Source organism: Mandrillus leucophaeus, unplaced genomic scaffold (genome assembly GCF_000951045.1).
Source record: "Mandrillus leucophaeus isolate KB7577 unplaced genomic scaffold, Mleu.le_1.0 Scaffold1720, whole genome shotgun sequence".
In the NCBI taxonomy this organism is placed as follows: Eukaryota; Metazoa; Chordata; class Mammalia; order Primates; family Cercopithecidae; genus Mandrillus; species Mandrillus leucophaeus.
The window spans coordinates 175,370-186,774 of record NW_012101722.1 but is presented as its reverse complement, the minus strand read 5'-3'; the positions used below and the strand labels follow the sequence as shown (position 1 = coordinate 186,774).

The 11,405-nt window shown below is 42.5% G+C and overlaps 1 protein-coding gene across 1 annotated transcript; it reads left to right on the top strand.

Annotated features, from left to right (window-relative positions):
* Positions 1 to 312: 312 nt before the first annotated feature.
* Positions 313 to 10,879, top strand: EPM2A (epilepsy, progressive myoclonus type 2A, Lafora disease (laforin)). Its single transcript, XM_011977064.1, has 2 exons — positions 313 to 890; positions 8,494 to 10,879. The coding sequence occupies exons 1-2, from the start codon at positions 740 to 742 to the stop codon at positions 8,769 to 8,771; spliced, it is 429 nt and encodes a 142-aa protein (XP_011832454.1). The 5' UTR covers positions 313 to 739; the 3' UTR covers positions 8,772 to 10,879.
* Positions 10,880 to 11,405: the final 526 nt, after the last annotated feature.

Here is an 11,405-nt window from a genome sequence, read left to right as displayed (position 1 = left end):
TATTTTTTTTTCTATAATAAACCTCAATGAGAATTTCCAAAAGGAAATTATGTTGCTATTTCCCTTTCTTACCTTGTAGCATTAGATGAAACCTATAGAACAATGCTAGGTACTAATAGAATGAATGTTGATTCTAATTTTATTTAAAAGAAGTCTGTTGTTTGTTAGCTTCTGCTCTGTAGCGTATTTTGAAAGTCTCATACTATTTGAAATTTTTATGTAGACTTTTAAACCAGAATGCCTGCTGAAATTTGTTTTTCAGAATTTATTTATATAATTACAGGAATTTTCAACTTTAATTTGTTAGTATTTGAAGTCTGTTGATGGATTTTTATCATGTGGAGCCATATATGCGTTCATGGAATAAGTACATCTTGGTAGACTTATTTTAATATATTGCTTGATTTGGTTTGCAGATGTCCATTTCCTGGTGTTCTAGTTAATTGGATTACTTGCTTTCCCCAAAGCAGCATCACCAGTACTTTTTCTTTCAATAATAACATTGGTGCTTATATTCTATAATATCTAGCTTTTCCTGTGCCAGACTTAAAAGTTAGTTATATTTTAATACTACATATTTTTATGCAGCTCCTTAAACCTCAAATCAGAACAACACTAGTAATAGTTGACTCCATATGTTCTCATTAGAATTCTACCAAATATCTGGCTGGGTAGCTGCCCTCGTCAAGTGGAACATGTAACCATCAAACTGAAGCGTGAACTGGGGATTACAGCTGTAATGAATTTCCAGACTGAATGGGATATTGTACAGAATTCCTCAGGCTGTAACCGCTACCCAGAGCCCATGACTCCAGACACTATGATTAAACTATATAGGGAAGAAGGCTTGGCCTACATCTGGATGCCAACACCAGATATGAGCACCGAAGGTAAGGATCAGAACTGTTCTGCCTCCTTGCTGTGTTTCAGAGAAACCCTTGCTTGCTTGCTGTCTGTCTGTCTGTCTGTCTATCTATCTATCTATCTATCTATCTATCTGTCTATCATCTATAATTTAATATCTTAAAAATGAATGGTAGAAATAGAATATGATTTTAGATTTAATATATATGATACATATGTTTTGACACTGTGGCTAAGATGCTGTTTAATGTGACTTCTTTGTTTATTCATTCAACACATATTTATTGTGTATGTACTGGGTATGCAGCATTTTGCTGGTAGCTAGGAATACAGCAGTAAAGAAAGACAGGCACAACTTCTGCCCCCACGGAGCGCATTGTCCTGTAGGGATGACAAATGTTATAGAGGTTTAAAACTATGATGAATTTTTTTGTTAGAAAAATACATAGGTATTGCTATGAGATTATGTACAGGTAATCAGGCCAAGGAAGGGGGATCAAAGAGGGTTTTCTTGGAAAGTAGTGTTTGGACTAAGATCTGAGGTTGTCTGAAGGAAGAGTAAGTGGAGAGAGTGTCCCAGGCAGAAGCAGCAGCTTAGAAGAATCCTTGTGACAGGAGAGAGCACAGAGCGTTGCAAAAACTGAAAGACCAATGTGGCTTGGATCAGAGAATGAGGAAAGATGATCCTGCAGGATTTGAGGGACGAAAAGGACTTTAGACGCTGTAGGAAGAAGCAATTGTGCAGTAATACGGGTTCAACACTAATTACAGCACAGAGAGGAACAGGTAAGAGAGGAGTGAGGACCGTGCTGGAGGAGGGTTGTGCATAGGAAGAGCACATTCTGGGGAGCGACAAAGGGAGGCTGCATGAATGCCATGGCACTTGAGGTGGGCATGGCTTTGATAGATAGATGTGGAGGGAGAAAGGCCATGCTAGGGGGAAGCAGCAGCACAGGCGATGGCACAGAAACATGGAATTTTAGAGGAATGATACGGATTTTAGCCCGGTTGTAGAATAGGGTACTTGTCGAAAAGGAATGGAGATAACTACAGTCGGGAGGAGAGAACCCAGTTACACCGATAGTATCAAGCAGCTGTCAGCAGGGGGCAGCAGAGAGCTTTGGAAATGGGAGAGGCTAAGGAGTTTTGTGACCTCCTCTACTGGGTAAAGGACAGTGATATCCAGCTTAGAGACATTTCTATCTTTAGCCCTCTTCCCCCAAATGTATATTATGTACAAAACACTCTCCTAAGCAATTTACAAGAATTAGCTTATTTAATTCTCATATAAGACTCCAGGCAGATATTGTAGCTGCCTCCGTTTTGCAGACGAAGAGGCTAAGGTATGAAAAGTTATTACCCATGTCATAGAACTAAAAGAGGCCCATTCGGAATTTCAAGGCTGTCAGTCGGACCCAAAACATTGCTCCAGAGAGCAACTTTACCAGCTTTGAAGCTTCTCCCTGCATTCTTACACAAACGCTTCAGGCAGGTGCTTCAGACCCACGCAATTTCAACCCCTTATGTTCACGATCATCTGGAGTTAGGCAGAGCCTGCAAATTTCAAAGGAAGTAGCTTGTCTCCCCAAGAGTGAATGGTCTGCAAGATAGAAGGCCATGAGGACCACAGGAAACCTACATTCCTGGGCCTTGCCCACCTGAGGCCTTTATGGATCTCAGGTGGTCCTCCTGGCCAGGCTGGGCCCCTTTGTTGGTCTGTGTCTGAGCTGAATTATCCTTGGGGATGGGTATTTTTGTTCCTGAAGGTGGAGAGCGCTGATGACAGTCTGTTTATTCCTCTTGGTAACCTGATGTAAGGAAGCATGATTTAGCTGTAAGAGCTCTGCCCTTCTTCAATTAAGAAAAAAAGAAAAACTTCATTTGCAAAGATGCACATTGGTTGCATCTAGGTGATATTCACCTTGTCCAGCTGGTTTTCCTGGTTTCAAAACAGAGAAGATAGTTAGGATTTGTAGAACTGTAGCTTCCAGAATGCATTTTGATGTTAGCATCTCTGAATCTGATTTGACAGCATCGTTATCCCATTGGAGAATGATGTGAGATGAGGCTAGGAGAAGTTGGGCTGCCAACTGTGCCACGTATCCCCTGCCATCCCATCCCAACCCACACACTGATTACTTGAAGGCTCTGCTGACAAATCGGTAATTTGCTTGATAGTTTGGGACTCTGCGGAAGCCTGAGGGAAAACTATATCCCCAAGGACCCATTGTCATTATATTCACACCTTTTTTGCGGTCAGTGGGTCAGCAGGTCACAGTCCTAACTGCTAGTGCAGCAGCAGAACTTCTTTCAGGCTGAGACAGTGCTGTGGCATTTGAGCTGCAAAATGCAAGCTTCCACTTTAGATAAAGGCCCAGCTGTAAGACCGACTAATGGATTTCTATGTCTTGGCTTAACCGGGGTCGGGGGTGGGTAATCCAAGGGTTAACAACCACTTTTGAGTGGGAGGGGAACTTTTTATCAATAGACCGATCTCTGTGGCTCACAGTGTTAGCCCAATGAACACATAGATTAATCAGCTGAATATTTTTAGAACTCTAGAGAAAAACCCACTTGGAAGTGTTTTGAGTTGCAGCATAATGCTGTCAGTTGAAGTCTGAGAAAGAAGACAGTTTGTTAGGCTTGACTGTCACTGCTGGTTGTCACAGACCTGTTACAATCAATCGTGTGATCGATCCTTACACTTGTGCACTTTGTCGTATATGGAAGGGTGGTGTAGATTTCTCTCTCTTTTTTTAATCTTTTATAAACATTTTGGTTTGTGTCTTTCACCTAGGGAATGAAAACCTGCCAAATCTAACTCACCTGAACAAAACAAAATGAAACAGATCTCATTAAAATTTTCTTTGCATAGAAAGTATTCAGGTTGTGTTTTGACCTTTGTCACTGCAGCGCTATTTATAACAAATGTCTACCCTTGCCTCCCAAATGAGTTCATAGGCTTCATGAAGTCCTCAGCTACCCCTCTGTTGTCAAAGTCTGACTTCTTTTCCCTTGCTCAACACACTGAATTCAGCTCTCCCATTGCATAGAAATGCTAACCTTGGAGCCAAGACACCTGGGCGTAAGCCTTGTCACCACCAGGTAGCTGGGAGGATATCAGCAGGCTAGTTCATGCATTAAGAAAATGAAGATAGTATTTTCCACCTTACAGGGCTATAACAGTAGAATAAGATAATTGATAAGAAAGGGCTTTGAAAATCACAATGTTGGAACTATAGGATTAGTTCCAAGTCTTTAAGTTTCTACCAAAGGATGTTATAGATAACGTGGATCCTATCTATATTACACTTCAAAGATGGAAAAAAGATATGCCCCCCAAATAATATATTCATCATATATCTGCTCCTGGAGTAAGAAAGGAAAGAGTGTGTGTGTGTGTGTGTGTGTGTGTGTGTGTGTGTGAGAGAGAGAGAGAGAGAGAGAGAGAGAGAGAGAGAGAGAGAGAAAGGCTGAAAGCTGTGGATTTCTTTCAGGATCAACCTTAGATAAAGCTTATCTTTAGGGCCTTTTGACCCTCTCTTTTATCTCAGGCCCTAATGCCTCAGGCTACTTGACTTACCTGCCCAAATGCTCTACCTCTCCCTCCCTCACAACCTTGACTGGCTCAGTAGTGCTTTCAGAGAGCTTTTAATCAGTCCAGAGTCAGATTAGCCTGGAGCAGGTGTGAACCACAAGTTAGGTTAGAAGTGCTTAGTAGTGTCTCAGATCAAATAGGTTTTTATTGTTGTTTTTCTAGTCTTGTGTTTATTCATGGACTTAATGAGTGTGTATGGAGCATCTATTGAGAACCAGGGCCTGTATTAAATTACAGAGTCAGAAACACAGAGGGTAGAATGTCTTGTTTGATCTGCAAAGGGTTTACAGTTTTCAACTTAGTTGTCAACATTTAAAGTTTGGAATATTTTACATTAAAAGAACTGGATTTCTGTCTTGAGGTTTTATTGTTTTTAAGAATGGCAACATCAAATTAAATTCTACGTGGAACCTATCTATAGCTGCTCTGGTTGACACTGGCTCTGCTGAGCTGGGCACATCAAGATGACCCTCCTGGGAACCCTCTTTCTATTCCTTGGTGGGTCACATATTAGGTTAGACTTCCTAGAATAGGTTTCAAGCAGAGAGAGATGGTCCTCTTGAGAGGGCTCCTCTAGGGTGGGGCAGAGGTGTTAATCTCCAGGGAGGACATTATTCCTACCCAGGGTAAGACCACCAGCATGGGCTGGTAAGTGAGTGCAGAGGGACTGACTGAGAATCCAGATTGACAAGATGGGGGCCAACAAGTACCATTAACCAGGTGGATTAGGGAAGGACCACAGTACAGTGGTTAAGACCTGCGGCTTCAGTCACGCTAGCTGAGTTTGAGTGGCCACTTAGGGAATAACCTTGGGCAAATGTCTGTGCTCAATTTATTAATATATAAATTGAAGATCACAATAGTGCTGACCCCATAGTTGTTAAGAGGTGGTTGTAAATGAGCTAGCACGTGTAAAATGTTAACGACAGTGCTGGGAAGGTAGAAAGGGCTCAATAAATGTTATCTACCATCAACCAAAGAGGGTGATTTGCAGTCACAAGAGATCAAAATAAACCAGGCCTCCAGCTGTGGCCAGGCTGAGATGAGTGGGCACCCTGGACCACCTACTTCTCTGGTACCCTTCTTTTTTAGATGGAGTCTCAGTCTCTCCCCCAGGCTGGTGTGCAGTGACATGATCGTAGCTCACTGCAACCTCCCCCTCCCTGGTTCAAGCAATTCCCCTGCCTCAGCCTGCTGAGTAGCTGGATTACAGGCATATACCACCAATCCTGGATATTTTTTTTTTTTAATTTTAGTAGAAACAAAGTTTCACCATGTTGGCCAGACTGCTCTTGAACTCCTGACCTCAGGCAATCCGCTCACCTTGGCCTCCCAAAGTGCTGGAATTACAGGCATAAGCCACCATGCTCGGCCTCTGATACCCTTCTTATTTATTTATTTATTCTCTATGTTTATTAAATGTTTGTTCATCCTTCAGTGCAATGATTGAGTGATTCTGGGAGAAGATCACTGATGGCTGTGCCCGATGCTGAAATCTGTGTGAAGCTGGGAGCCTTGCGAGCTTCGATGTTTGCTGACATATACCTTTCAGGAGTATGTGCCTGAGATCACAGAACCTCAAACTAACACATGTCACTTTTTAACGTCTAAACTATGTACATACCTCTTGAAGAATCTTTTACAGATAAAATGAAAAGGGAAATGTATTGCATCATTTGCAATATTTGGTGCAGACCCACCCTAGGGAAACCTCTGGCCAGAGAACAGGTCTGGGGAAGGGATCTTGACTGGCACCAGGGAAAATCTTGTTTGCAAGCCAGTTACACTGATGCTGTATGCGCTGAGTGCGAGGGGCTGGGACTCTGAGTCCAGCAGCTCCTTCTGCTGATGACCACTGTGGGCTATTCACATACTGGGCATCTGAGGAAAGCCTGAACCTACATTAAATGATTCTTCTTTGTTTCCTGCCAAGGCACGTAGTATCTAGAGACAACCACCGCAGGGAGCTTGTCAGGTGATGCTAACTGTGGCAGGAGCAGGAAGAACCCATGCTTCCAGCTTGAGCAGCAGAGTTCTCCTCCCACCCAGCTTTCCCAGGAGTGAACTTCTCATACCCTCAGCAGAACAGAAGCCCCGCAGTGGAGCAGGCCTCTCCCTTCTCAGCAGGGCTGATCCATCATACATCGGAGGTTTTGCTCCTCTGATCCCCCAGCGCAAATGGTGGATCCGCCATGCAGTGCTCTCCCTGAGACATACTGAGACATCTCACTGTCACACATGATGCTCTCACCATCCTGTTGCATCTCCAGTGATATTTTAGTACCTCTAGGAGGGCACCATGAGTGGCAGGCCTACCTCACTGTCATCTCAGAGTGTCCTGGAATCAGGTGTGGAGGTTTAGATGAGTTAAAGTTCATGGTTCAGTTTGGACTGTGAGGAATCAGATATACATAGAAGCTGGTAACTCTCTAATACAAATGCCTTCGGGGACCAGGCAGGGAACAACAATGTATGGCAACAGGTGAGAGAGGGATGGAGCTCAAAAAACCGAACCTGTGTCCTTCCTGCCTGAAGGCATTCCAGGTACATTCTAAACTGCTGTGTGGAGCGTGCAGTGTTAGATCTCTTCACTAGGGGGTTAACAGAGCTCCAGCAACAAGATAAGAATATTATCCTGGCTTCCATGTGAACTCTGCCCCTTCTCAGAGCTTGATGAGCCTGAAGCTGAGGTAGATGCCTGGCTAGATGGAATGGCCAGTGAGAGGCCTTCAAGCCACATTGTGGTCCTTGGTAAACTCTGTCCTTCTCAGGTGCTGATGCCTCATCTCAGTGTGTTGTGTTGGCTCCTTCAGGGGCACTTGTATTTCACCAAAGGACATCTAAAGAGGGAAATATAAACTTAGGGGAGTTGCTGTCATGGGAGAATTCTAGGCCTCACGGCAGATCCCCAGGTGAAATCTTTTGAGGGACGGTTGTTCCCATCTCTTTGGTCATCCAATAAGGATAGCAATGTGAAGGCCACACAGGGCTCTTGTATGTGACCATCAGAGTATCCTTTGGGGCCACTGTGTTCCTGTAGCTAGAGAATGCCAAGTCATGAGCATAGAGCTGTAACCCAGGACACTCTCATTTCCCTCTTCCTTTCCCTTTGAAATAATTTACATTGACCACCCCCTGAAAAAAAAAAAACAAACAAAAAAAACGAACTTACAAAATATCTCTGTACTGAGAACCTGTGAGCAGGAGAAACTTCAGGCATCCAGGAGCTCTAAGAAGTGACTGTGGTACACCTCTCTGTCCCACGGGATGAGAGAGCGGAGCAGAGTCTACCAGGCCTCAGCAGGGCATAGCGTGTCCTCTCCTGGCGTGATAAGAAGACATTTGAATAATCTAATAATCATAATGGTAACCTTGAAATGGTAATAGCTATAAACCCCAAATTATATAATTATATAATTTCCTGAAAACAGAAATTAAATCAGTTTTAGCATTCATCGTATCTTGAGGGAATAAATGAACAATTGGTTATCCCATCTGTATCAAATAATGTTAACCATTCCATCAAACAAATGAAAATGAGCATATGTTGAATGAACAGATTGATTCCTTTAATTATTATGGGCCACTTCTGTGTTTTACATTTAGCTGGAAGATACTTTTGGATTCACTGTAATTCAGGTGGCCAGACCTGACAACTTTTTTTTTTTTTTTAATCCTCTAAAATTCTGACCATCTGCAAACACTTTTGATGTGAAAGTGCATTCTGATGACAGGTGATAGGTCACTTTTCTTTGGAGGGATATTTGCATGGATGGCGAAGTCACCCAAAGGAGTAGCAATACCCAGGGAAGGATTAGAGAGGGCCTCTCCCTCTGGAATGCTCTTTCCACTTTACTATTATCAGGTTGTAAAATGATCTCACCTTTTCCTTCACAATGCAGGAAGAAAGCAAAGTCTCTTATCCCTGCCTGGCCATGTGCATCCCTGTGATTTCAGGCTGTGGAGGAGATCTCAGTGGCGGTATCTGGTGGTTTATTATTCACATGTGTGCTGTGCTTTCCCCACCGCAGGTCGAGTGCAGATGCTGCCCCAGGCAGTGTGCTTGCTGCATGCGCTGCTGGAGAAGGGACACATCGTGTATGTGCACTGCAACGCTGGGGTGGGCCGCTCCACCGCGGCTGTCTGCGGCTGGTTCCAGTACGTGATGGGCTGGAATCTGAGGAAGGTGCAGTATTTCCTCATGGCCAAGAGGCCAGCTGTCTACATTGATGAAGAGGCTTTGGCCCGTGCACAAGAAGATTTTTTCCAGAAATTTGGGAAGGTTCGTTCTTCTGTGTGTAGTCTGTAGCTGGTCAGCCTGCTTCTGCCCCCTCCTGATTTCCCTAAGGAGCCTGGGGTGATGTTGGTAAAATGACCTAGAAACAAGGATTCTACCTAAACTGAAAGGACTGTGTGACTTCCCCCAAGCCAACCACTTTCATCTGGGATGACTTTCGATTATGCTTTGTTTTGGGGCTGTATTTTTGAAATACTCTACAAGAAAGCTGTGACTCACACATGAGAAGAGGCACGAAGCAGTTAGGCTGTACATAAGACAGAAGGGTAATGAGTGCAGTTCCTGCTGCCTGCGGGCAGATGAGGCCTTTGCTTTACAGCACTGCATGTGTTGCACGATGGATCCATGACAGCACTTTCCTGTTGCACTGAAACTCTTGGCCATACAGAGGAAAAGATATGGAACTATGTGGATTTCATCACTAGTGTGTGTGCGTGAGCTGGTCAGTTGCCAAAGGAAGAAATAAGGTTAGAAGCCTGAACCGTTACAAAAGAAGAGCTCACTGTGGTCAAAAAATGATGGCTTTCAGGACTTCATTTTTATCCTGCCTCACAGTTGTTAAAGTCTATTCCAAGACATCACCTTCCTTCTCTACCCAACAACCCTGTGTAACAACCAAAGTAGAATTATCTCTCATTTGTTGTTGTTGTTGTTGTTTTCCCTCAAAACTGCCAAACAAAGCAAAAAATACCCTTGTTTTTTATAGTTGTGATATCAAGAAGTTAAATTGACCCTTAATGGGCATAGGTAGCTAGCCCAAGGTCTCATGACCAGTCAAGGGCAAGCTAGAGTTAATAGTCTATTTGACTTAGTGCTGTTTTCAACACAACTTGTTTTCCCAGCACCATGTAGTGCATTCAGTTTTGTCTTTCTAAGGGTATGGTCGATATGCCTGCAGGAGTTTCCGTAGCGAGACACAGAATAGTGTTCTGATCAGTTGCCAAAGAATCTAGGAAAGTAGTTGTATTTTGTGCAAGCTAATTTAAAAACATGATGGGCTGTTTTAAGACCAGAGTGGGAGTTCATGAGAGGACCTATACTACCGAAAGAGCCCAAACGACCAAATCCATGGATAATTGCTTCACAGCCTCGGCCATCCTGGCTCAGCCCTCAATTTAGTATAATATGCAGTTCCTGTGCCTCCAGACTATGCAGCTCATCACCCTAGGTTCTACAGGAAATACAGAGATGAACAACGTTGCCTTCAAAAGTGTGCTGCCTAGAAACAGACCTGCATTCAACAACTGCAATGCAGGGTTGGACCATGAATGATATGCTAGAATAGAAAAAAGAGACGTGTTTTTTTCAATTGAGAGCCTCTATGTGCAAGGTGATTTATAATCATATCCAGTTTAATCTTCACAATATCCAATGAAGAAGGTCTCATTATCTCCATGATAAAGATGGGAAACTAAGGCTCAGAGGGGTTAAATCAACTGTCTGTTGTCACACAATGAATAAATAGATGCAGTGAGATACAAAGCTAGATTTGATTCAAAGCCCTTACTTTCTTAATTAAACTATGATGTGCATTTATTTTTCTGCACCTTCCTTTCTTCCACAAACACATATTGATAGATGCAAGAGACTCTTATTTAGAAGGTGTGGGGGACAAGAAGGATACAAGGTAAGTTTCAGTGGAGCTCAGAGGACAGGGAGATATAATTGGGGCACTTAGGGGAGATGACATTTGCTTTGGGCAGAGGCAGCCAGCCAGGACGCATTTCCCGTATAATTTTACGAAGTTAAATTTATAAGCTAGCATTAAGTAAAGTGAAGTCCAGCTCCCTTGCTAAAAATAACTAGAGGTAATAATTGGTATTCAAGTAACTCATTTACAGTCATAATGTGTCATGAAAATTTAATCTTAAAAATGGAATTTTAAACTATGTGTGTGTGTGAATTTCTTTAATGTCTAATCTAGCTTCATAATTTCCATGATACAAAGATCTTTTCTCAGGTGGATTTTTCCCTTTTTTCCTTCTGCTCTGATAGACAAAATCATTTTAGGACTCTTAAAGAATGTTTTGGAATAAATCACCCTTTCCTCAATGAATGGGATGTCTAATGTATTTCAAAATCACCCAAAACTTTTGGTAAATAAAAACATTTAAAAAGACCTTTCTGTACAGGATTTTTAAAATGTTATCAGCTTAGTCTGAAATCTAGGACAAACTGTGTTTCCTTATTTGTAAAGGGGCCAATCCACTGAGCTAAATTGTTTCTTTTTTCTTGTCACCCTTCCTCTGTCAATTAACCGATCAAAATTGGCAGTTACATGACAAAGGAAGTCAGAGGTGAGGGACCACAGAGAAGTGAGCATGAAAACTTAGAGTGTGTCTGAGAAAATCAAAGCAGATATTATGCCAGTAGCTGCTTGTCACTGGTGTTTAACAAAACTTTTCAATCACGGATTCCTCAAAGGTAATCATAAGAAGATTTCATTCATGGTGAAAGAATGTCCAAATGAGGTTGTTTTCCTTCAGACTTGAAACATTATCCCTCTATCATTCTGCTTGCCAGCATTAGGAAAAAAATCTAAAACACAACGCAAAACACTCTCTTTTGACCATCATTAAGGTGTGGTAAAAACCACTTGGCTTGGTGTAAGAAATAATGATGAAAAATGTGGTTAAGACTTTGGAA

Excerpts from the sequence above, each read along its gene's own strand:
- EPM2A (XM_011977064.1), top strand. The coding sequence starts at position 740 with ATGAATTTCCAGACTGAATGGGATATTGTACAGAATTCCTCAGGCTGT. Across the intron at positions 891-8,493 it reads ACCAGATATGAGCACCGAAG|GTCGAGTGCAGATGCTGCCC; the intron begins GTAAGGATCAGA and ends TCCCCACCGCAG.